This window comes from Canis lupus, chromosome 10 (genome assembly GCF_003254725.2).
Source record: "Canis lupus dingo isolate Sandy chromosome 10, ASM325472v2, whole genome shotgun sequence".
Lineage (NCBI taxonomy): Eukaryota > Metazoa > Chordata > Mammalia > Carnivora > Canidae > Canis > Canis lupus.
Genome location: NC_064252.1, coordinates 14,127,199 through 14,154,472, shown reverse-complemented (window position 1 = coordinate 14,154,472; position 27,274 = coordinate 14,127,199). Strand labels below are relative to the sequence as shown.

General features: G+C 38.9%; 1 protein-coding gene across 1 annotated transcript in view; it reads right to left on the bottom strand.

Annotated features, from left to right (window-relative positions):
- The window catches only part of TRHDE (thyrotropin releasing hormone degrading enzyme), a 368,540-nt gene that overhangs the window by 253,982 nt on the left and 87,284 nt on the right, over window positions 1-27,274 (bottom strand). The window contains exon 3 of the mRNA XM_025476583.3: window positions 7,375-7,501. Coding sequence (XP_025332368.3) covers window positions 7,375-7,501 — 127 coding nt within the window. The remainder of the gene's footprint in view (window positions 1-7,374; window positions 7,502-27,274) is intronic.

Here is a 27,274-nt window from a genome sequence, read left to right as displayed (position 1 = left end):
TAGTGGAGGAATTGAGCCTCCACCTGAGGCTCCACACTCAGCAGGGAGTCTGCTTGTCCCTTTCCCTCTGCTCTTTCTCCCACTCAATCGTTCTCTCTCTCTCTCAAATAAATAAATAAATAAATAAATAAATAAATATTTTAAAATAATACAAAATAAAGAAAAAAAGATATATAACCACAGAGAGTGAAATACTTAGCAGTTAACACAAATATTTTATGAAGGGAAAATCTCCAAAGCTTTACTACTTGCAAATAGCCCATTATCATCATCATCTTCATCATCATCATCACCACCACCGCCACCACCACACTACAATAAAAAAAGTGAATGTATTTTGATAGCTTAAAACTCTATCATCCAAACTACTCTCTCCTATTCATGAGCTTCAACAGGGCATTTTATCCCATAACTTATCCCATAACTTATCCCATTATAGAAAAATAAATAGACTCTATCAACATGATACATAAAGCCTAAGGTATCCATGGGCTTTCCCTCGTACATAATTCTCAAAATGACTTCTCCCCCCTCTTCTTTACCTCCGATTAAATGTATTTCTTTTTTCAGGACTCAAGTAAAGATAAAGCTTCTTTTTATGTGCATTTCATGCCTATAGCATTGTGCAACGATCCCACATTCTTAACTTAACATGGTACTATATTTTTGCTCTACAAAATTTCAGTGCTTGTTTATATTCCCTATTGTGTGAGTCTCTCATCCATTAATTTCAGTAAATATTGTATTCTCTCCTCAACAAAACCACAATCTCCTTGAGGCCAGAAATTCTTGTTACAAAATACCTGTGGCTCCTTCTACAATCACAGCACTGTGCCAAGTAGGTAATGAATTCTTCATAAAAGCACAGTGTACTGAAAAGAAGCAATCAAGCAAACTCCTTTACAAAACTTATTGATTTACTAATTATAAAATAGCAAAAAAAGGAAACTAAAAACTATCTGCCATAATTAATTGAAATATAAATAGGATGAATAACAAAATACTCCAGTACAAATCTGAGTCACTTGATCTGCCACTTAATTAACTTATAAAGCAGCAATGATGATAAAACATTTAAAATATTCAAATAGGGGATCCCTGGGTGGCGCAGCGGTTTAGCGCCTGCCTTTGGCCCAGGGCGCGATCCTGGAGACCCGGGATCAAATCCCACATCGGGCTCCCGGTGCATGGAGCCTGCTTCTCCCTCTGCCTCTCTCTCTCTCTCTCTCTCTCTCTGTGTGACTATCATAAATAAATAAAAATTAAAAAAAAAAAAAACTCAAATAGAACAGCCCGTGTGGCTCGGCAGTCTAGCGCCGCCTTCAGCCCAGGGTGTGATCCTGGAGACCTGGGATCGAGTCCCATGTCGGGCTCCCTGCATGGAGCCTGCTTCTCCCTCTGCCTGTGTCTGTTCCTCTCTCTTTCTGTGTCTCTCATGAATAAATAAAATCTATAAAATAAAATAAAATAAAAATATTCGAATCTAGAGTGGGGGATGGGTGAAATAAAAGATGAAGATGAGGGAGTGCATTTGTCCTGATGACCACTGGGGGATGTATGGAAGTGTTAAATCACTATGTTGTACACCAGAAACTAACATAATACTGTATGTTAATTATATTTACATCAAAATAAAAGAATAAAATAAAATACTCAAATATTCTCCTGCTAGTTGATGACCTTGTGAGTTATAAAACGTGTGCTTCTTTAATTTTAATGCATCTCCAAATTTTCTACGAGGACAATATATTATTTTTAACATCAATATGAAATTAACAAAAATAGCTATGACATTTGTTCCTCTAGCAATCACATTATCTAGTTTATTAGGGTGACTCATATTTAACTCCCTGAATTCTCAATTTCTGGAATCTGTTTCAGCAGAATCTCAAGGCTCTGGAGCCAGATAGCTTGGCTTGAATTATAAATCCACTAATTCCTGCTGTGTGAACTGAGTACATTACGTAGTCACTTAGTCCCTAAATTTCCTCAGCCGGAAAATGAGAAAATAACAGGTACTACTCAAAAGGCTGTGGAAAAAAAGATTAAATGTGTTAAGATGTACAAAGTCCTTAAAAATGGCCCATATTTTGTAAATAAAAACCCATTCATTCTTGTAGCTGTGATCAATGTTTTTGAGATAAGAGGAAAGACAGCTTAAATCTTTATATATTTACAATAACCTTGTTTTGAAGTAAACCTCCATGCCTCTGAGAGTTCTTGGGAAAACAGGGCACATAGTTATAGAAAGGTTTCCTGTATTGCCTCCTCTAGACTCTATACGTCTCATTATAACCTGACAAAGAAAGAGGAAATCTCTACGAACCTCATACAAATAAGTTTTAATTATGTAATTTAGAGATTTTACAAACAAATCCTCATACAGTGCACGATGGCTGCCTATTTTGGCTTAAAATGCTAAAAGAGTATCTCTATGCAACAAGGAGAATAAATTACTGTCCTGACAACAAGCATGAGAATTCCTCTTAGGGAACCATTCTGATAAACTACTTGGAGTGGAAACTCAAATCCTTAGAGATGAGCTAGCACGAGATGATGCCACAGCAGAGGAAGTTAAACAATTCAGCATTAGACATGAAAAAGAACTTGGGGAGAGAGAAGATATTTCAGAATTTATGACAGAACAGCAAAGTGACTTTTAAGGAATGGAAGATCCAATATTACATTTTATGAGTCTGTTTGGTTTCATTTTGGTTTTTGCAGTGCAACACTCTGCATTCACAGAGGCACACATCACCTCCAAAGCTTTAGTGGTATTAGGGTAACAGGCAGAGGGTTTTCTTACTTGTTTTGATTTTTTGGTTTTCTCATGCAAATCAAAGAAAGGCAAGTTCCTTGTTTCCCTTGACGTCGTTTCAAACAGGGACTGATCTGAGATCTGCAAGCTACCAGACCATAGAAACAGCTCTTACCCAGGGTGAGCAGTACTAGTTAGAATACAAATATTTCTCCCTTCTCCTCTATTCCCAAAGAAATATTCCCCATGGGGAATTTTCAGAAGTGTTGATCCATAGTCTAAATTGTCTCTAGTCACTGTATCCCCACCCAGGCCCACCGCCATTTGTTCTTGAACACACTCATCAGGACTTTGCCCAGTGTGAAACTGCTCCTGTCAAGGTCACTATGATGTTCACATGGTTGGGACCATTAAGTGGTCAATTCTCACTCTTCATCCAACTTGACTTACCACAGTTTACCACCTTCTTATTTTTGAAATTCTTCACTAGATGCCCAGAAATAACAGCAGACTCCTGTTTTCTTCATGTCTTAACCAATTACTCCTTCTCTGCAGCCTTTACTGGCTCTTAATGTCCTTAACCTCTAAACACTGGATCAGTCCCTCCGTGTTCCTATTCTCTTTTCTATCTGCTCTCACAACCCTAGTGAGCCCATCCAACCTCATAGCTTTCTATATCATTATATGCTGGCAAATGGATATCTCTAGACAGATTACTCGCCCAAACTCCATATTTATAATTCAGTTGTCCATTTGAAATCCTTCCAGACATCAAGGTGCTACTTAAGTGTTTAACAGACCCATCAGTCTCAAAAAATATCTCCTTCCACAATCATTCTGTCTCAGTAAAAGACAATTCCATCCTTCTCATTCTCAAGCCAAAAACAAAACAAAACCCAAACCTTGGAGCTGTCCTTGGTCTTTCTCTCTCTCACATCTTACATTCTGTTCATCAGGAAATATTTTTGTCTCTGTTTCTCTGTTTTCAATATATATCCAGAACTGGACCACTTCCAACTACCTCACTGTTAACATCTCAGTCTAAGCAACCATCATATTTTGCCTGAATTTTGCTGAAGTCTCTTATCTGTTTTTCATGCTCTGTCATTTCCCCCACATTAGGGTCTCTCAACCTCAGAGCTAGTATTGTTGTAAAGGCTGTGCTGAAAACTGACCAACAGAATTCCATCTCACCCAGAAAAAGAAAAAAGAAAAAAAGAAAAGAAAGGAAAAGAGAGAAGAGAAGAAAAAAGAGAAGAAAAGAAGAAAAGAAAGAAAAAAAGAAAAGAAAAGAAAAGAAGAAAGAAAAGAAAGAAAGAAAAGAAAAAAGAAAAGAAAGAAAGAAAAGAAAAGAAAAAAAGAAAAGAAAAGAAAAGAAAAGAAAAGAAAAGAAAAGAAAAGAAAAGAAAAGAAAAGAAAAGAAAGAAAAGAAAAGAAAAGAAAGAAAATAAAAGGCCAGAGTCCTTCCAATGGCCTGCTGGCTCTACATCCACTACCCACCCATTACTCCTTCCTTGAACTCATCTCCTTTCTCACCCACATACTCACTCTGTTCGTCATTCTTGCCTCTTTGGGTTCCTCAAATATACCAGCAAGCTCCCATCTCCAAGTCTGGGCACTTTGTTCCCTCTGCCTCTACGCTTAGATACTTGTTCCACAATATCCATTTGGCTTTGCTCCTTCACTCCTTTAAATTCTTTGCTCAAGAGTCAACTTCCCAATGAAGCCTCCTGTATTCATTCATTTTAAAATTTCGGCTCCCCCTCGGTGTCCAACGAAAGATGAATGGATAAAGAAGATGTGGTTTATGTATACAATGGAATATTACTCAGCTATTAGAAATGACAAATACCCACCATTTGCTTCAACGTGGATGGAACTGGAGGGTATTATGCTGAGTGAAGTAAGTCAGTCGGAGAAGGACAAACATTATATGTTCTCATTCATTTGGGGAATATAAATAATAGTGAAAGGGAAAATAAGGGAAGGGAGAAGAAATGTGTGGGAAATATCAGAAAGGGAGACAGAACGTAAAGACTGCTAACTCTGGGAAACGAACTAGGGGTGGTAGAAGGGGAGGAGGGCGGGGGGTGGGAGTGAATGGGTGACGGGCACTGGGTATTATTCTGTATGTTAGTAAATTGAACACCAATAAAAAAAAAACAAAAACAAAAAACCCTAAAAAAAAATAAAATAAAATAAAAAAATAAAATAAAATAAAATAAAATAAAATAAAATAAAATAAAATAAAATAAAATTTCGGCTCCCTTCCTTTGCCTCATCCACCCCCTACACTTCTTATACCTTCATTCCAGCTTTATTTGTAAGGGCACTTATCACCATCTGATATACTATATGTGTAAATAATTGCTCCAATGTCTGTCTCTACCTAACAGGATATAAGCCCCAGGAGGAAAGGGATTTTTTCCCTTTTTTTATTCACTGCTGTATCCCCATCAAGTAGAAAAGTGCCTACAGGGGGGCACTCAAAAGTGCTTATTAAATAAATGAGGGAAGGAAGGAAGGAGGGAGGGAAGCAAGGGAGGAAGAACAGAAGGAAAGATAGAAGAGAGGAGGGAGAGAGGGAGATATAGGTCTTGGAAACCATCCTAGGTAGACCTAAAGGGTCCAGGCAGATGCAGCTGACATCTAGGACACATCTACCTACACCATTAAGAAAGATGGTCGGTTTCAATAAAACTTATTTATTCATGACATACAATGGAAACTAAGGATTTGGCAACATGCTTCTGTGCTTAGGAATTTTATGTAGGGAGTATTTGGAAAACAAACTCATAAATCCATTATTTCATAATCTAAATATCTATAGACATGTGAAATAGGTAGAACTTCAAATAGGATTTTATAAAGTGCCAAAGGCTGTGGTAACTCCCCTAGATACCTACAAAGGAGTATTCTAAGGTAAGTCAAATCATTCAATTATATACACCACAAGGAGCTTAACAAGTAATAGTAACAGTGAACAAAGCTCTTTTCTACCAGATGAAAGCCTGTATGGTTCAATTGTGAGTGAAAGAGAGGAACAGAAATGCTTCCTGCTGCAAGCTGACAGTTACATGGAACCCCCTGAAGTTATAAATTGAGTTCCTCTACTAATTACTGGTCTGAAGGGGACAAAGATCCACATTTTATTCCTCTCGCTGAACCTGCAACATAAGCACTTGTGAATTTTACATTAGGGTCAAGCTGGGAAGTTCCCAGCTGGTTTTACCTGGAGTAGAGAACAGAGCCACCGCCCAAGCAAATGAGGTCAGATAGTCCTTCCTGCCTTGGGTGCCTACCAGAGAGATTTCAGGGTAACAGATTCATATAGGGAAGTCAATATAGAGGGGGGAAAAAATGAAAGAAAGAAAGAAAGAATAAAACTAAACTAACTATAGATCCTCTGAAATAAAATTTTGTTTGGTGATTTAAAATAAAATCTTACGGATTCTAAGAGCACATATTTCGAAAAGACCTCAGAATTCTGTAATATTACTCCCTAAAATTGTATGCCACACCCATTTTGGTAACAATATCAACTCTTCTATCTACTTTCTAAACTATTCATTGTAAGACCAATAACAGCTACACAGCAGGCAGTTACTTTAATAAAATAGGCCCGGTTCTCCAGAGAGAGGAACCTGTGGTTCAAATACTAACAGTTTTGATCAGGTAAGCACTTTATTCTTGCCAATGAGCAATCACTTTTATGTGGATGCTGATCAAAAATGTTCTTGGGAAGGCAAAAAGATGGGGGGAGGAGAACAAAAGACTGCTGTGATGTAGGATTTCAAAACAGGTTTTCTGAGAAGGAGAAACAACTTCAGCATTTCCAATGGGTATACATACACGTTCTAACTTCCTGGAAAGTCATAGTTCACTCACCTGCAAAAGTGGTAGCTTCACTCAATTTAGGATAATAAAATTCATCCATTTATTCCTTTGACAAACAATTATTGCACATACTGTCTTTGTAAAAGGAAGAAACATCAGAGTACTCTTGCTGAGCATAATCTCCATTATACAATTTCCCTTCTCCTTTGTTTTTATTCTACTTGCTATAACTGTACTGAAATAAGACTGGACAAAAATAATGTGAAATAACTGATACACTCTGGTTCAAAATCTGAGAATTAGGAAAGAGAAAATAATCAATGAGTGTGCTCTCAGTGTAAAACACCGAAGAGTTCTGGGAGTCATCAAGACTGAGCTTGAAACCCCAGCTCCACCACTTACTGGCTGTCTGAACGAATAAAAGATTCCCTGGATGTCGAGTCCCTTGAGTAGAAAATGTTCTAACAGTGCCTACCCATCTACTGCTTGCAAGGATTAAATGAGATGTTGGCAAGCACACAGTCAATGAATTATAGCTACTTCTCTTTTGAAAACCTAAACTTACATGACACCTTTCTTAATTCCTATGAGGAATTCTTGGCAAGATTTAGGAAACATCACGTTTTACTTTACCTCTTCAGAAAGAATTATTTTTTATGTTCATTCTCTTAAAAAAAAAAAAAAAACCTCTTGGAATTTTCACATATCAAATAAATGCATGAAGAAAAATTTCTACTTTCAGAGATCCCTTCCAATAAAATAACCAAGAAAATACTTACCTAGTTTTGGCAACGAATAGGGCACCTTAAAGTAGTCTTCATAAAATTCTATTAATCTCTTTGTTATATGGAGAGCATAGTCCCCAGATCCTCTTCTGATAGCATCGGGTCTTGCATATAATCGTACCTAATTAAAAATGTATATAAAAGTTACTTTAGCCTTTTGGTATTCAAATTTTATCTTCCCTGCATATATGAATCTACACAAATCACTGTGTCTACTACAAAAATTAAACAGGATTCTTATTCATATATTAAAACACTCTGTGGCTGAAAAAACCAAACTTGAACAATTAAAGTAACCAAGTTGAGCAAGTCACAATTTTCTCACTTTACAAGATGACATAGAGAAGATTTATACACCTTGCATCAAAATAAATATTCAAGTTATCACTTACATGTGCTTGCTAGAGATATGAAGGTGCAGTGGATTAGTATAATGGTTCCCTGACTATGCTGTAAGGAGGCAGGATACGGTGGCTCCGCAGGAGAGAAAATTCATGGTTTGTTAAAGACACATTGCATCAAGCTTTGGCAGTATTACCAGGCTGAACAAAATATAATTTATGCTTCCTTCTTTTCTTTGGAGCCAACTGCCCTTATTCCTAATATGCAAAGTAGGAATAGCAAACTTCTCATGTACATAAATGATTGCCATTCTGGAAGGCTGTCTGCAACTGCTCCCAGCTTCGAAACCAGCTGAAGTATTTCATACCTCTAACACAATTCAGATACTTACTATTGATTTTTAAATCAAGCATTGTATATTATCTAGTCCTTGGCCAAAAAGAAGCCTGGGGCAAATAACATAAAACTGAACAAAACTAACAACTGTACAGAAAAGGTTAAAATGAGATTAGTTTTCATAAAGATTTAATAAAGCTATCCAGAATCTTTCTTTCCAAAGGCTAAATCTATTTTTCACAGATGTGGCCCCTAATCCTCATATCAATTCTGTGAATAAGAAATATGCATTTTATAGAGCAGTGGAGAACACAGCAGCCTGGGAGTAGGGTGTTAGTCCTGTTCCGCCACTAAGCGAGCTGGGTGATATTGAACAAATTACTCAACCTCTTTGGGCCTCAAATGTTCTCACTTATAAAATGAAGTTGTTGACTAAAGTGCTTTTCAGTTCTAAAACACATTACTTCCAATCCCATTTTATAGATAAAGGAGTTTGTGTTCTTTTTGAATCACTAAAAACAATAATAATAATAATAAATGGTTTACTCAGTATGTGAAAATGGATATTTATATTCAACAAGAAGACAAAAGAAAGCTGTAATCAATCATATAAAAAATTGATTATACAATTAACTCTGTTATCCTTGCTTAGGAGGGAGAACAGAGATGTATATAAATAAAAAGAGTAGAAAAGTTTAGAAAAATGCATTCTGACTTGATGTTAGAAAGACCTGTAATTCAATAAGATATTTACTAAATTCAATAACAATTATTTACTGAAATGGTAAAGCTACTTCCTACCCTACAATCATATCAGATATCAAATTTAGTTAACAGTTTTGGTTGGCAGTCAGATTATAACCATACACTATCAGGAAGTGCCAGTTGCAACAGCAGAACTTAACACTCAGAGAGAGAGTGTGTGGATACGACTCCCTGACCCTGACATCAATTGACTATAAACATGCACTATCTTAAGTAAAGTTGCCAAGAGGCAAACCCTAAGAAAAGGGCGAGCATACGAGTGATTCACTGAGGAAGTGTTCGTGGGAGAAATCTACAAGAGGCAAGGCAAGCAAGAAAAGGGAGGCTAATCAGCCGAGCAACGTCCTGGCCTTACCCCCATCCCACAGGGAGCTCTAGAGTATAAATTTCAGTAGCAAGTTTGCACTGCAAGACAGACAGACCTTCATACTCTTGCATCTCAGTCATCAGATACTGGTTACCAAGGGGAATGCATAAAATCCCAAGGACTCCCTGTTCTTGGAACATCTAGGTGATGCAGCTCCAGTGGCCCAGAGATAGTCTTTTGGAAGAGATTTTAAGTGTGAGCTTCCAGGAGCAAAGCAATGAAGAGCTGGGGGTAGGCACATCAAACAGGAAAGGAGATCTGGGCTGTGCATCATCAACATACACCACAGACAGTAATCATTCATTCACAGAGTCATTCATTCAACAAATATTTATTTGGCATCTAACTTGCACTAGGGCCTGGACTAAGGATTTTTAATTCAGTGGTGAAGACATGTCTTCTAACCATCGATGGTACAAAGCAATTTGAGAAAAAAAAATTAAAAAGGCAATGAAGGTGCAGTTCCCATTCTCGAAGAGCTTCCCATGTACTGGGTTGGTTAGATAATACCAGATAATGATATATGTCATACGAATAGTAAGTTAAAATAACAAATGTATTCTGAGGAAGAATAGATAGCTTTCAGAAAACTCAAAGGTGAAGTAAATAGTAAATTCATGTTGAAACCATAACCAGGACCACTGCAAAAATGATGCAGCAAAGGTTACTGATTTTACTCCTACAAAGCATCATGGATTTTGGTAGAAACACAGCCATTCCCGTCAGTCAACCCTACCAGTTGGTCAGGCTATCTGTGGGCCCAAACTAGAGCATCACAATTAAATCAATCTGGTTGTCAAGATTTGATGGAAATAATCCAACTTGAGTGAGAAGATAAAGCATTCACAGGTTTAGCACGGTGCCTTCATTTGCTCCATTCAGACATTTATGGCATACCTGTTGTGTGCCGGGCATTGCACTAAGGAATAGAAATAGAACAATACAAAGTCCTACCACAAAATGAACAAGACATTCACATCTACTACTCTTACAAGGTTTGTAATATGTGGAAAACAAATCCACAACAAAAATATAATGTAAGCAATGTAACAAACAGTGTACCCAGTCTTCCCTCATTACAAAGGATTAACTAACTTCCCACACAAGGCCAAGCCTCTACACTCTATCTCGCCTTTTCAAAAACATCAAGCCCAGACTTCTCTCCTTTATCTCCCACATCACCCATCTATGCCTCCATATGGGATTGTTTTCATCAGCAAATACTCTGTATTGTTTTCTATGTTTTCAAACAAACAAACAAAAAATTTTGCTTGAGCACAGTTCCTCCAGCTATGGCTTCCAGCAGTGCCCGTTGAAAGAGTTTTACATATAGTTAGTATGAACATATAAGTTAACATACAAACTGGAACATGTTTGAGAATGAAAACAGCACTTATACCTTGAGATAATAAGCGTAAGTAGGGTGGTTGCTTATTTATAGGTCTGCTTCTAATCTTTCTTGAACTCACTGCAACAGGGCTTTCATCCCCACTATACACCAACAGTGTTCTCACTGAGATCACTAATGGCCTCAGGATGCCAAGTCCAACAGTCAGATTCTAGTCTTCAACGTGCCTCACCTACCAGTGGCGTTTGACCCAACTGTTTCCCCTCCTTGAACCATCTTCTTGCTTTGGCTTCCATTTTACTTTTCCTTCTATCCCGTTAACCACTCCTTCTCAGTCTCCTCAACGACTCCTCCTCATCCCTTTCATTACTTAATTTTGGAGGTTCCCAGGTATTAATCCATAGACATACTTACTTTCCTGCCTATGTTCAGAATCTTGGTGGTAACATCTAGTTTCGTGGTTATAAAGATCAGATGCTGAAGACCCACCCTACAATTCCAACTTCCAGATTATTCATCCAGCTGCCCATTGGACATGTGCACTTGGGGATCTATAAGGCATCTCAGATTTAACATGTTTGAAATCATATACCAGACCTCTTCTCTTCTCTTCTCTTCTCTTCTCTTCTCTTCTCTTCTCTTCTCTTCTCTTCTCTTCTCTTCTCCTCTCCTCTCCTCTCCTCTCCCCTCCCCTCCCTTCTCTTCTCCTCTCCTCTCCTCTCCTCTCCTCTCCTCTCCTCTCCTCTCCTCTCCTCTTCTGTTCTCTCTCTTCTCTCTCCATCTCTCTCACACACACATACCTGTTCTCTTGAAATTCTTTCCATCCAGCTGCCCAATCCCAGTACCTCAACATTATCCTTGTTTCCCTCTTTCTCTTTCATTCCACTTTCAATTAGCCATCAAATCCTTTGGCTCTACCTTAAAAATATATCCAGACTCCAACCACTTCTCACAACTGGACCATCACCACCCTGCTTCAAGTTTTCTTCATTTCTTGGATAGATGAGTGCTCCACTTTCCTACTGATGTCTCATCCCTTACTCCTTTCAGTCTGTTCTCTACACAATAACCAAAATATTCCTTTCAAATGAACATCAAATATATCACTCTTCCGCTTGTCCTTTTCCAGTGATTTGCCATCTCATTCAGAGAAAAAAGCATAAGTTTTTATAAGGGCCTCTAATTCCTATAAAAATCTAGTCTCTTTAAATTCTCCAGCCTCAGGAGCCTGGGTGGCTCAGTCCATTAAGTGGCTGCCTTTGGCTCAGGTCATGATTCTAGAGCCCTGAGTTCGAGTTCTGAGTCAGGCTCCCTGCTCATCAAGGGAGTCTGTTTCTCCCTCTCCCTCTGCCCCTGCTTGTGTGCTCTCTCTCTTACTCACTCTTTCTCTCAAATAAATAAATAAAATCTTTAAAAAAAAAACACACATACACAACAACAAAAGACCTGTCCAGCCTCATTTCCTACCACTTTGCTCCAAACTAATCTTACTCAACTGATACACTAGCTTCCTTGACATTCCTCAAATACGCCAGAGATTTGCCCATCAAATCTTTTGAGTTTTCTCTTAGGTATCTCTGTCTTATCCCCTCTTCTCCCTTAGATACTTGTCCAAATATCTGTTTATAAAAAGCCTTCCCTCCCACTCCAAGACTCTCTGCCCCCTTTCCTTGCTTTATTATTTCTTGTAACATTTATCACCATTTAACAAAAGATATGTTTTACTTATTCATTTTGCTTCTTGTTGCCTGCTTTCCAAGAATGAAAGTTGCATGCATGAGAAAAAAGATTTTTATTTATTAGTTCTAACTATGTTAAAGTGCCATTTTTGTAGGTCAAAACATTTTCTTCAATTTGCCTCTCAAGGACCTTGTACACAGTAGATATTCAATAAACCTTTGATGAATGAATGAATGAATTCCACAAGTGTGTGCAGGCCCTAAGGGAATGTATAATAGGAACCCCTTGATAAAACTGTGGGATTATCAGGGAGGGGGATGTTTCACCCACATCTTGAAAGATAAGTTGAATGTACTAAACTACCAGGTGGACATTAACATTCCATACCAAAATGACATTATGTGTTAAGGCAACAATGTTGACCAAATAAGTGATTTCAAAATTAATAAATACTGGCACTTTGTTATAACAATGATAGCATTTCATTGGTGGCTATTAAGCCAGAAAATAATAAAATTACTTTTGCATTTCAGAAAGACCATCCCAGTGACCTATGCCAGGTGAACTGAGGTACAGGGGGCTGCTAATTTAGCCTGCCCACAGACAAAATGGAAAAAAAAACATGAGGAGACATATAGTGATAGATGACACTAGAGAAAGGAAGAGAAACTTCAAACCTTATTGAAGAAGGGCCTATAAAACAAATCATAGGATGTTAATTTAATACTATGAGCACAGGCAAGATTTTAAGCCACAAAATGATATAACCAGAATTAGGTTTACACAGATTACATCACTGCAAAGAGAAATTAGGGAATCAATCCCATTTACAATTACACCAAAAATAATGAGAAACCTAGGAATAAACCTATCCAAAGGGGTGAAAGACCTGTACCCTGAAAACTATAAAATGCTCATGAAAGAAATTGAAGACAACATAAAGGAATGGAAAAATATTCTGTGCCCATAGATTGGAAGACAAATACTGTTAAAAAGTCTATCCTACTCAAAGCAATCTACACATTTAAGGCTATCCCTATCAAAATACCAACAGCATTTTCCACAGAACTAGAACAAGCAATCCTAAAATTTGTATGGAACCACAAAAGACCCCGAATAGCCAAAGCAACTTCGAAAAATAAAAGCTGGAGGCATCATAATTCTGGACTTAAAGTTATATTATAAAACTGTAGTGATCAAAAAGTATGAGACTGGCACAAAAATAGACACAGACGTCAACAAAACAGAACAGAAAACCCAAAACTGAACTTACAACTATATAGTCAATTAATCTTTGACTAAGCAGGAAAGAATATTCTACATGAAAAAGTCTCTTCAACAAATGGTGTTGGGAAAACTGGACAGCCACACACAAAAGAATGAAACTGGACCACTTTTTTTACACCATACACAAGTTCAAAATGGATGAATGACCTAAACATGAAACAGGAAACCATTAAAATCTTAGAGGAGAACACAAGCAGTAACCTCTTTGACATTGGCGGTAGCACCTTTTTACTAGATATGTCTCCAAAAACAAGGGGAACAGGCAAAAATAAACCACTGGGACTTTGTCAAAATCAAGAGCTTCTGCACAGTGAAGGGAATAATCGACAACACTAAAAGGCAACCTGTGAAATAAATAAATAAATAAACAAACAAATAAATAAATAAATATTAAAAAAATAAAAGGCAACCTGTGTAATGAGAGAAGATATTTGCAAATGACATATCTGATAAAGGGTTAGTATCCAGAATATACAAAAAACTTCTAAAGCTCAACAACCAAAATCCAAATAATCAAATCAAAAATGAGCAGAAGACATGAGTAGACATTTTTCCAAAGAGACGTCCAGATGGTCAACAGACACATGAAAAGATGCTCAACATCGATCATGATCTGGAAATGCAAATCAAAACTACAATGAGGTATCACCTCACACCTGTCAGAATGGCTGAAATCAACAACGCAGGAAACAACAAATGTTGGTAAGGATGCAGAGAAAGGGGAACCCTTTTACGCTGCTGGTGAGGATGCAAACTTGTGCAGCCACTCTGGAGAACAATATAGAGATTCCTCAAAAAGTTAAAAAAACAGAGCTATCCTATGACCCAGCAATTGCACTACTGGGTATTTACCCAGAGGATACAGATATGCTAATTCAAAGGGATGCAGCACCCTGACGCTTACAGCAGCATTATCTGTAATAACCAAATTATGGAACAGCCCAAGGGTCCATCGACTGACGAATGGATAATGACATGATACACACAGGCACACAGACACACACAGACACACACACACACAGGAATATTAGTCATTGAAAAGAGTGAAATCTGGGAAATGAACTAGAGGTGGTGGAGGGGGAGGTGGGCAGGGGGTTGGGGTGGCTGGGTGACAGGCACTGAGGGGGGCACTTGACGGGATGAGCACTGGGTGTTATGCTATATGTTGGCAAATTGAACACCAATAAAAAATAAATTCATAATAAAAAATAATAAATTATATATATGTATATATATATACATATGTATATATATATATAGGAAAGAGTGAAATCTTACCATTTGCAATGACATGGGTGGTGCTAGAGAGTATCATGCTAAGCAAAATAAGTCAGAGAAAGACAAATCCATATGATTCCGTTCATATGTAGAATTTAAGAAACAAAACAAATGAGAAAAGGGAAAATGAGAGAGCGATGCAAACCAAGAAACAGGTTCTTAGCTATAGAGAACAAACTGATGGTTACCAGAGGCGAGGTGGGTGGGGGCTGAACTAAATAGGTGATGGGGGTCCCTGGTATAGTCCCCTCCAGCCACCTGCCATGGGTGCAAACCAGGAACTCTTAACTGGAAGAAACTGTATTGCCTTGGAGAATCTAACCCCAAACACACTGAGGCCACACACCAAGGTAGTGACTAGTCTAACCTGTGCTAACCTTAGGGCACAACCTGCTGGACAGTTTTAGCTTCCTGTGAATATCTGTAACCACTGCCTTAACCACATCTCACTTCTTGCCACCTGTTGCTATCTGTCCTTTCTTGTGAGCTTCTCCACAGTTTCCAGTGGACTTTGATATTTTGTCACCGAGAGTTCATTTCGAAATCAGGAAAAGGCAAAAAATACTAATGCCAGGGAAAGTGTCGCTGAAACAGAGAAAAAAAAAATGCTTGTATCACCACAGTGTAGATGATGAGCTAGAAGGGAATGGGAACAAATAGAAGGAAATGAGTGAGACTGTTGTAGAAGTCCTAGTAAACGGTGATGATAGTTTACCCAAAGCAATCTACACATTTAAGGCCATCCTTAATGGGGAGATGGCAGTAGGGGTGCAGAGAAATGGTAGGATTTATTCAACTAGTCCTAAAATTCTAACAAGTCCTTTAGTAACCAAGTAAAGTCAACTGAAGTCACATTGTCACTTAGGGACAATCATTCGCTTTGCCTGTACCCACCACACGCCAGTGTCCTGTTAGAACAATGGAGACCCCGGTGGAGGAATGGTGGGGGGGGAGTTCAAAATATTTCACCAGCCAGAGAACTGCTGTGTGGTTAGTCAGGAGATTGCTGTACGATAATTCATTTTATACTGTGAAAAGGAAAATCACAGCTGTCTTCCTCTTTTGGGAGAACAATGTTCTACTTAATCATAACATAGAAACTAAGTCTTCATAAATATAGTTATCACTCGGAAGCAATGAAATATAATTTTATTACACCTGTTTATTTGCATTTTCTGATAGCCCGGGATGAGAGCCCAGCTCGAGAAACATCAACCACTTACTGGGGTTTCGCTGTCCGTCTGCACAGCTTCTTCCAACAACCGCCATGAACCAAACTGCCCATTTAGCCCCGTGGAAAGGACACTACAGTCAGAACACGCAGGGACGCGAGACTCAGCTCCCGCCCTAACTTCTTCTGTCAACTTGTGACTATCAGGTCACTTTCCTAGTCATCGCTAAAAGTCCCTTCCAGGGATAGTAGCTTATCATTACTTGTATATATTATGCCCGAGAGATTGCTGCATCTCAGTTCTTCTCATCTAGTCTCCTTATTTTGAGAATAAAACAATGAAAAGTCTTCCCTTAATCTTCACAGGGTTTTAATCCTCTGCATTTTTCACTTCCCTTGGAAATACAGACATGCCAACTGCTCAGCTAACATCCTTTACTCTCGATTGTGTCTCTATTTTTCCCATTAACCGCCCATGAGCTTGGTACTGATTACACAGAAATAATTTTAGTAACCAATATGGGATAGAAGAAGCTGGCGTTTGATAAATTTTCTTATGATTGTAGTAACACATCATAGCAATGAATTAAGATATAGGAGTTATGTATTTTTGATCTCTTAAAACACCTGAATGTCCCAAATAGGTTTTCCTTAGGGGGTGTCTATTGGACCCAGTGGCCTTTACCCTGTAGTTTCATGGACTCTCTATGTTTAAAGTATATTTGTTTCATCTTTTTATAGGATTTTAAGTATTTAATCATTGAAGGGAGAAAAATGCTAAAGGCAGTTGCCGCAAATTTCTTTGTCACAAAAATAGGGATGGCAATTAAGTCTCAACTATCCTGACAACAGAGAGTGGCTGCTTAGAGGACACGATGAGGTGAACACTGAGACCACATCTGTACCTGGCAGGAGAAAGTGCCATGATCTGTGAAATGCCATCTGTGCTGTTAAGGGCAAGAGAAGTGGGGTGCCTGAGGGGCTCAGTGGTTGAGCATCTGCCTTCGGCTCAGGGTGTGACCCCCGGGACCCAAGATTGAGTCCCGCACCCAGCTCCCTGCGTGGAGCCTGCTTCTCCCTCTGCCTGTGTCTCTGCCTCTTTCTCTGTGTCTCTCATGAATAAATAAATAAAATAATATCTGCAAAAAAAAAAAAGGGGGTAGGAGAAGTGGCACTGGTGTCAGATATTTGCCATTATTAGGATGGAATATCCTTTGGAAGGGAGTCATAATGCAAGGGAACTTTAGATAAGTTCAAATTCACTTTGTCTCTGGTAGCTGTGCAATTTCTAATAAGACCATCAAAGTGGAGGTTATTATGCTGAGTGAAATAAGTCAATCGGAGAAGGACAAACATTATATGTTCTCATTCATTTGGGGAATATAAATAATAGTGAAAGGGAATAGAAGGGAAGGGAGAAGAAATGGGTAGGAAATATCAGAAAGGGGGACAGAACATGAAGACTCCTAACTCTGGGAAACAAACTAGGGGTGGTGCAAGGGGAGATGGGAGGCGGGTGGGGGTGAATGGGTGACGGGCACTGAGGGGGGTGCTTGACGGGATGAGCACTGGGTGTTATTCTGTATGTTGGCAAATTGAACACCAATAAAAAATAAATTTATTATTAAAAAAAAGACCATCAAAGACTGATTAAAGATTTCACCAATGAGATCTTTATTTGTTCAGTTAACATTTGATGAGCATCTATGAATGGCCAAGCTACTGTTCACATGCTGAGTGTCCAAAAGTGAGCAAAAGAGAGATGGTCCCTTTTTTCAAGGAGCTTGCCATCCAGTGGGGAGATACAGCAACAGTCTTATAATTGAGAATAATAAAGTGGATCTAATCTACACCGGCTCAAAGAAGTCCTCTCTACACAGACGGTGCTTGAGCACAACAGGGACAGAGCACCATGGAAGTAAGGGAAAGTAAGCGATTATTTAAATTCTGACATATGATGTTTATTTTTCACAGGAGTAAAGATCTCGAAGGAAAGGTAAAAACACGTATATGATTGTAATATAACGCAAAAATGTAAGCACACACATGCGATTATCAGAAACCTTTTAAAATCATATACTAAATAATTCTGGAGACTTTCTTCTAATAATTTTAAGTAACTCAGATTTTTCTCACTTTGCTCTTTACAAAGTGCCTGTAGAACACGCATGGCGTTAACAGCGCATTCGGATTTTACAGATGAAAAATTCCAACAGGTTTTTTATAGTCATCAAGTCACATTAAAGGACAATGAAGCTAAATTTCCCTGCGTATGAGCCTTTCTTCTAGATTGTTTTAATTATTTGTTGTGTTAAAAATGAATTGTAGTAGCTGCTATATAATTAGGTGAAACGGTGTGTAGTTATACCATACAGCAAGGATGAGAAAAGAAAACATTTCCCACAGCCGTACACTTGCTAAATAAAGACCTGAATAACATTTTCTCTGATTTGACCTTTGTAATTTGGTATGTCGAGTGAAACCAAGCTTCCGGTTTGCCAGAGTTACCCTGAGAAAATCCTGCACCGCCAGGAGGGCACTAGGAACTTTGGAAGACACCGTGACTATTTCGTGGCTTTACAGCATGACCACAGTAACAATAATAAGTTTACTTTTCCTTTCACCTAACTGAAAAATCAGTGCCTCTCTTTAATAGCTGCAAAACAACGACGTTGCTGCCACTCAATTCTCAGCCAATAAAGCTGAATTAATTCACCTACGAGGATATAATATGATGGGGGTGGGAGGTTCTTCCTACAACAAATCAGTAAAACAGAACAAGCCGGGGAGAAGGGAGCAGGTGCTTTTGGCATCGTTATGCAGAAGATGAATATATTGATACAAAGAGGAAAGGATGCTGTAAACAAGAAACTCAAAGCCCAAGAGTATTTATCATATTTAAAATTCAGAAGACAACTTTTCTTTTCTTTTCTTTTTTTCTTTTTTCTTTTCTTTTCTTTTTCTTTTCTTTTTCTTTTGTTTTTTTTGTTGTTGTTGTTTTGTGTTTTTTGTTGTTGTTGTTGTTTTGCGAAGCAAGAGGGAAATAAATACACACAAATTATTCCAGCAGAAACAAGGAATCCGTACTCAGATGCACGAGCCAATAAACATAAAGAGGAGGCCGGGAGGGGTGAGGGAAGCAGCCGGCCTGGCCTGAGCGGGTCATGTGCGCCCAGGGGTTGGGCACCGGGGAAGCCTGGCCCTCGCAAGCCAGGAGCCTCGGTTGGTGCTCAAAGCAACTGAGGGCCACTCAGGGCCTGAAACAGAGTCACTTGATTGGAAAAAACAAAAGGAGATTATTTAGGCAACAGGATTTAAGATGTATTGAGGAAGGAGGCTAGTGAGTAGAAAAGCATATTACAAGTGAAAAAAAAAAATGTGTTCTGTGGCTTTTATAGCAGCCTCCATCACCGCAGTCAAAGAACTCATTCTGGGAAGGAGGAGGTTTTAGAATTGGGGATGGATTGGTAGGAAAATCCCAGAACCACACTAAGAATGAAATGCACAGTAACGGCAACACCACAACCGTTTCAAAGCCTACGGATGGGAGAAAGCACACCGCAGAAACACTCAGCAGAGCCTCTCCGGGACTCTCAGCATGGGATCCATGTGACAGATATTCTGAGAACAATTACAAAAATGTCATTAATGAGGCCAAACCCCGGCCTTCTACTCAAATCCATTTCATATCCGGTATTGTCATAATGTGGGCGCCTGGGTGGCTCGGTGGTCGAGCATCTGCCTTGGGCTCAGGGTCCTGGGATCGAGTCCCGCATCGGGCTCCCTGCATGGAGCCTGCTTCTCCGTCTGCCTGTGTCTCTGCCTCTCTCTGTGTCCCCCATGAACAAATAAAATCTTTTAAAAAAATAAATGTATATACATATATAGTCATAAGGAGACCCCAGAACACTGTCACTAGTGAAGTTGCTCTGATGGCCCGTCCCTACCTATACCTTCCTCCCTCCACTCTTTTACTAAGGATTCTGAGACAGGTTTGCTACGTACATGGGGTTCCTTTGGAACCCAGTGGCCTTCAGAGGTCACCAGCCCTCTACGTCTGAATTGTGTCTGTCTCCTCCCTCAACAGGACAAGTTCTTGAAGTCCTATGCCCACCTCTGCAATCTCTGCTTCCGCTCCTTCCTAGGCCTGATACAGCGGCCCTCACCCAGGACGGACTAACGTGTCGCTGACTCCCGTAAAATGGCAATAAACTTTGAAGGTCCTTGTCTGCTCCAGCACTAAAATGCTGTTATAACAGATTGATCACCCCTTCCAACTGCATTTGGCTTCAGGCAAGGAAATTAGCACCGAGGCAACCTGTATAGTCTCTTCTTGTAAATCACTTCACATTTATTTACTAAGCACAGTATTTACTAGTTCACCGTGGAGCTTTCAAGTTTAACTTACTTACAGATAGATGCTTCAAGGAAAGGACGCAGCTTTGCCATATTCACGCCGCTGTTGTCACATGTTTCTAATCAATACGTGGAAGGCTGAATAATGGCCCTGAAAACACGGTGCCCCAATCCTTAGGATCTGGGAATATCAGCTAAAGGGATTTTGCTGTTGTGATTAATTAAGAATTCTGAGTTGAGGAGCTTACCCTGGATTATTTTTGGGGGAAGGGACCATAAATGCAATCACAAATGTCCTTATAAGAGGGAGGTGGGGGGAGTTTTGAAGACAGAAAAGGAGAATGCAACACGATGACAAAGAGAGAAATCTGAAGATGCCATGAACCAGAGACTATAAGGAATAGTTTCAGAAGCTGGAAAGGCAATGACTAGATCATCCTCTACGGCCTCTAGGAGGCACCAGCTCTGCTCACATTTTTATTTTTTATTTTTTTCACATTTTGATTTTTAATCCCATAAGACTCATTCTGAATTTCTAACCACTGGAACAATAAGAAAATAAATTTACGTAAAGTCACCAAGTCTGTGGTAATGCGTTACAGCAGCAATGGGAAATGAATACTCTAATACCTTTATTTATCTTCCCCCCAGTTAATACACTGTTTGATTTGTGTTAGATCTTCAGCTTCTTGTAGGAGCACATTTTGTATTTATTCGTGGGCTGCTCTTTCTGTTGTAGGCCTATCATTTACAGCTTTCAAGCCGCTAATGTTGGCACACTTACCCATACGTATTATCACCAAGCACCCAGCACATTACTGCACGTTATCTGGTACGCGCACAAAAGAGTGAGATGATTGAGTAGAACCTAGAATCATCTCCAGCAACTTTTCTCCAAGTGTTGTTGCATGACGCTTTGCATCAGAATCACCCAGGGAGGGTAACTTCTAAAATTCAGATTTCTGGGCCTCCATACTCTGGCAATTCTGAACCCCCTCTCTGGGGTGGGGCCGTAAAATCCTTCATCCTAATAGACTTACCAGTTGAATCCCAGGTATAACTAAAATTGAGGGACTATTGACCTAGAGTCACCTAAACAAGCTTTTGTTCATTCAGCTCCCCAGCGAGCAAACCTCAAGTCTTGAGCAAAATACTTAAGCAAAAGCCTCACACGTAGGAAAACATACACGTCTTTATTCCTTAAAACGCTCTCAGCATCAGAATCTTCAATGAAGATACGCACAACATGACTGGTATTATTTTTTAACTCTAACGACCAATCTTTCTTCCTCCTGCGCAATAAATGATAAAACAGCGGATGAGTCAAGTCCAATGTTTGGAAACCAGTAAAAGTCGTTTAATACTGTCACAGACTCTCTAGATAAAACATTAGCTTTCAACCCCTCTCTGAGATAGAGCGCCTCTTTTATAGTTAATTGAATTGCACCTGTTGTTGTTGTTGTTGTTGTTGTTTTAAATGACATAGAACAAATATAGAGAATTTCCTTATTAAGCTCTCTGCTCTATGACTGGTCAAATGTCTGCAGCGCGACCGATCGCCAAGTACATCTCTGCACATGCAGGAGCTCAGCGCTCAGTTGGGCTCAGCTCCAACTTGGTTCAGGCCCATCTGTCCCTTTATTCCCACTGCTTGCTGACCTCTCATTTACATATGCCACCTTCCCCTCCAAAGCCACTACCCAGGCCCCACACAGTCCTGCTGCCCCGTCTGCTCTCCTGTATCTTTCAATGACTCAGGGAACGCTCCACCATCCAGACCCTAGAATTCATTTGTTCATTCACTCATTTAACAAAAGCATTTATCGAGGGCAGATTTTCACTCAGTCAGTTAAGCACCTGCCGTCAGCTCACATCATGATCCCAGGGGCCTAGGATGGAGCCCCACTTTGGGCTCCCTGCTCAGCCCCTTCCGCCCAACCCCTGCTAGTCCATTCTCTCTCTCTCAAATAAATAAATAAATAAATAAATAAATAAATAAATAAAATATTAAAAAATATATATTGATTGAGATCTACCTTTGTGCCAGGTCCTCTTCAGGGTACTGCAAATATATAGGTTAACCAAACAGAAATCCCTGCCTTGCAGAGCTAAGTAAGTGAGGTAAATACAAACGACACCTAGCATGTTAAATAATAGTACGTGCTTAACGCAAAAAAGAAATCAGAGAAGGAAGGAGGGACGTCTCAAAGACCAGAGACAGCCTCAATTCTGAAAAGGTGACATTTAAGTTAAAATATAAAATAAGTGAGGATGAGCAATGTGGTTATAGATTTGGGGGGATGGAGAGGGAAGAGCCACTTCTCAGTGTCCTGAAAATCACTGTTTCAGTCCTTAAGCCTCTCAGTTTAACTCCTTCTCTAAAGAAATCGCAAAATATTGCAATCCTAGCCTTCCCAGCATATTTAAATAAGGTCGAAATGTTTTCCCACATTTGCTGTGGGTATTGTCCTAATGATGTAAAACATGACAATACCCTTGAATGGATACAACGCCTTCTCCCCTTCCCCTCCCTCCCACTCTAGAACCAGCCACTGCGGTGACACGCTTCAGTATATGTATTTGTCCTTCAGTTTTATTCAGCTTCTGTTCAAAGGAGTTGTACCAGGCTACACCCCCACCAGTCCTGCTCCCCCACACCCTCACCAAATCTTGTATTTTGAAATGTTTGTTAATCAAGGGGCACAAATGAGGTCTCACTATTAGCTCTGATTTGCATGTTTCTGATACTCGTGATGTCAAACACCATTTCACGATTCTTAGCTGTTATATTTCCTTCTGCAAACTGCCCTGTTCCTCTGCCCATTCTTCCAATGGATTGTATGTTTTTTTCTTATGATTTGTAGTCATTTTTTGTATATGTTGGGCAGCAATCATTTGCCAGTACACGATTTGCAAAAATCCTCTCCTAGTCTGTGCTAGCCTTGTGCACTGTGTCTGATCAAATAGAATGTTTTACTTTGAATGTAGTCAAATATCAAATGTTCCCTTTAGGGTTTTTCCTTTCTGGGTCTCTTTAAAGAAGTCTTTCACTGCCCTCAAGGTCAAAAAGATATTTTTCTTATATTTTCTCCTAAAGTTCTTAAAATTTTTCTATTCAAAGTCAGAGCTTTAAGTCATGTGGAATGTATTTGTGTAAATGATGTGAAATAGGGATCTCACTTTTTTTTTTCTACGTGGATAATCAATTGTCTCAGGACTAATCACTGAAGAGTCTTGTCTTTCCCACGGATTTATAACGCCCCTCTCCATAAGCCAAGTTCTCACATATACTCTGTGCTGTTTGTATTATTGGTCATTATGTCTGTCGTCATGCCAATAGCACATTCTGTAATCACTAAAACTAAATAATAAATCGTGAGGTCTAATAAGTCCCTGCTGTTATTTTTTTCAAAACTTCCTTATTATTCTATATGAATTTTAAGATCATTTTCCACACTTACACATAAAATCCTGTTGGGGATTTTGCTAAAATTGCACTGGATTTGCATGTTAATTTGACATCTTCAAACATTATATCTTAACATCCATGCCCATGGAATATCTCTTGATTATTTCAGTCTTTACCCCACTTTTAAGTATTATGAGAAAAGCTTTGCACATCTTCTATTAGATTGCTAGATATCTTACGGTCTGTTCTCACTGTGAATGGGATTTGAAAAAATCATATTTCTAATCTATTATTTTGACATTAGCTACTTACTGATTTTTGTGAAGTGATTTGGAAACAAGCCAACTTTCTGAATTAATTCTAATAGTTTTACTGTGTTGTTTTGTGTTGGCTTGTCTCAGTCAGGATTCCTAGAACAATGCCAAATAGGAGTAGTGAAAAAAGGCATCCTTATCTTATTTTTGACTCTATTTGGAATGCTTCTATTGTTTCACTACCAACTATAATTCTTGCTGCAAGATAAGGAAATTCCCTTCTATTCATTGTTTGCCAAGAACTGCAACATGAATAGTGTTGGATTTTTCTAATGCTTTCATCACATCTATTCAGATAACATGTTTCTTCTTCTTCTTCTTCTTCTTTTTTTTTTTTTTTTCCTGTGTTCTGTTAAGGCAGTGAATTATAGTAATAAATTTTCTGGTGTTAAACTGTTAGCTTTCCTGGGCAAGGAGAAAGGGAAGGAGACAACCTACTTAGACGTGTTGGGAAGCTTTCCTTTTTAAGATAAGATGTAACTTAAAAAGCAGAATTGGACCTATAAATCCAGAGAACAACCTGGTGGTTGCCAAACAACAGGGAATGGGGAGGGGCTGGGCCGAATGAGTGAAGGGAAGAGAGAAATACAGGCCTCAGTTTTGGAATAAATAAGTCACAGGAATAAAAGGCACAGCATAGAGAATATAGTCAGTGGTACTGTAATAATATTACATGGTCACAGATGGGAGCCACGCTTGTGTGATATAGCACAACCCACAGGGTTGTTGAGTCACCGTGTTGTACACTGTGTGTGACTATACTCAAATAGTTGAACGGATGGATGGATAGATAGACAAGACATAACTTTTCCCAAATAGTTGCTGGAACAAACCTATAAAACAGTGTAAACCTGGTACTTTTGTGTGTAGGGAATAGATTTTTGATCAGTGATTTAACGTCTCTATGGTTATTGACAATGTATCAATTTCTTAAAATGACGCATTTCATCTAAGTCTTAAAAGCATGAGTATGAAACTCTTCACGATATTGTTTTTGAAATTTCACCTATATCTACACCCATTTCAATCCCAATAATGTTTGTATCTTCTGTTTCTCTTGATGAAGATGGTCAGATCATTTATTTCGTTATACTCTGTTACTTCTCTGAACGCTTCATGTTTTAAATGTGACCTTATATACTACATTGTTTAAGGCTATACATTCCTTCTAAGCATAGCTCGATTTTATCCCATGAAGTTTAATAAGCAGTACTCTCATTTTTCATTGATTTCTAAGTATTTTATAACTTCCTATTTGACCCATAAGTTATTTATAAATATGCATTTAGGGGCACCTGGGGGGCTCAGTGGTTGAGTGTCTGCCTTTGGCTCAGGGTGTGATCCTGGGGGTCCTGGGATCAAGTTCCGCATTGTGCTCCCTGCAGGGAGCCTGCTTCTCCCTCTGCCTTCATCTCTGCCTCCCTGTGTGTCTCTCGTGAATAAATAAATAAAATATTTTTTAAAAAGAAATATGTATTTAACTTCCTAACATATGTGATTTTTAGGTTATCTTTTTATTACTATCTAATAGTTATTATCTAACTTTACTGCCAAAACCATGGCTTGTCTGATACTGATTCTTGGTATCGCTTCAGATTTTTTGTAAACTAGGAATTGATGAATTTTATAAGCTGACATAGACCCTTGAAAACAATGTTTAACCTCTAATTTGTAGGTATATCATTTCAAACATTCTACTTAGATTGTATTGTTTAATGCTTGGAAACACCTGTTAGGGTTTTTTGCTTTATGTTTCTGAGAAAGGTGGTAAAGTCTCCTACAAATCCATTAATTTGGACTTGTCCATCCGTAGTTTTGCCAATCTTGCCTCATATGTTTTGAGCCAGTATTATTTGTTGCAAACAGGTTCACGCCTTCTAGGTTAACGCCTTTTTTATTTTAGTCTCAATAATGCTAGTGCCTTAAAATCTATTTCACCAAGTAACATCAGTTTTCTTCCTTTCACATGCAGAATTTTGGGCTTTATATTTAACATGAATCTTCTGTTAAGCATAGTATCAGATTTTATTTCTTCATCCAATTTTACTCACTGTTTTAATAGGCAAGTTAGTGTAAATGGATACAGATATAGCTATATAGATCTAGATGTATATATTTTAATTCGGTTGTAATGTCTTATTCAATATTTCCTATTCACCTTTATTTTACTGACTTTTTTTCATTTCCTTTTTTTATAAGAGAGAGAGAGCTAAAGTGGGAGTGGGGAGGGGCGGAGGGAGACGGAGAGGGAGAGAGAATCTTAAGCAGGTTCCACACCCAGCATGGAGCCAGACCCAGGACTCAGTCTCACGACTCAGAGATCATGGCCTGAGCTGAAATCAAGAATCAGATGCATAACCAACTGATCCACCCAGGGGTCCCTCTTCAGCTTTCTATTAGACTGATCATATTTTCTTTTTTATTTATTTATTTATTTATTTATTTATTTATTTATTTATTTATGATAGTCACACAGAGAGAGAGAGAGGCAGAGACATAGGCAGAGGGAGAAGCAGGCTCCATGCACCGGGAGCCCAACGTGGGACTCGATCCCGGGTCTCCAGGATCACGCCCTGGGCCAAAGGCAGGTGCCAAACCGCTGCGCCACTCAGGGATCCCCTGATCATGTTTTCTTTATTCCAATTTTCTCCTTTCATTCATTTGGAAATTGTACATTCTACTTACCCCTTCTGTGGTTGCACTTAGGCGTCACTGTATAATGACTTTACACAGTCTAGCATCAGTTCCTATCTCTCTATGCCTTGAGAACAAGGACCTGAGCACACTCTACTCTCAGGAGATGTGGTTGTCCCATGCGTAGGTTTGAAGCTAGACTACTTGACTCTAGATCCTTGTTCTACCTCTTGCTAACATTTAACAGGCAAGTTACTAATCATGTCTCTGCATCAGTTCCCTCATCTGAGAAATAAAGTTAATAATAATAATTTTAGTAATAATTGCTTGGGAATTATGAGAATTAAATTAGTCTTATAAGAAAATGACTTAGAGAAATACCTAGTACATATATCAGATGTTACACATGTTCATTTTCCTATATAACTAGAGTTATGACTCATTTTTAAAACCATCAAAGTTAGGGACACCTGAGTGGCTCAGTCAGTAAAGTGGCCAACTCTTGATCTCAGGGTCCTGGGACCAACCCCTTCCTGGAGTCCTGCATCAAGTCCCACATCCAGCCCCATGTCAAGCCCTGAGTCTGGCTCCAATGCTCAGTGGGGGG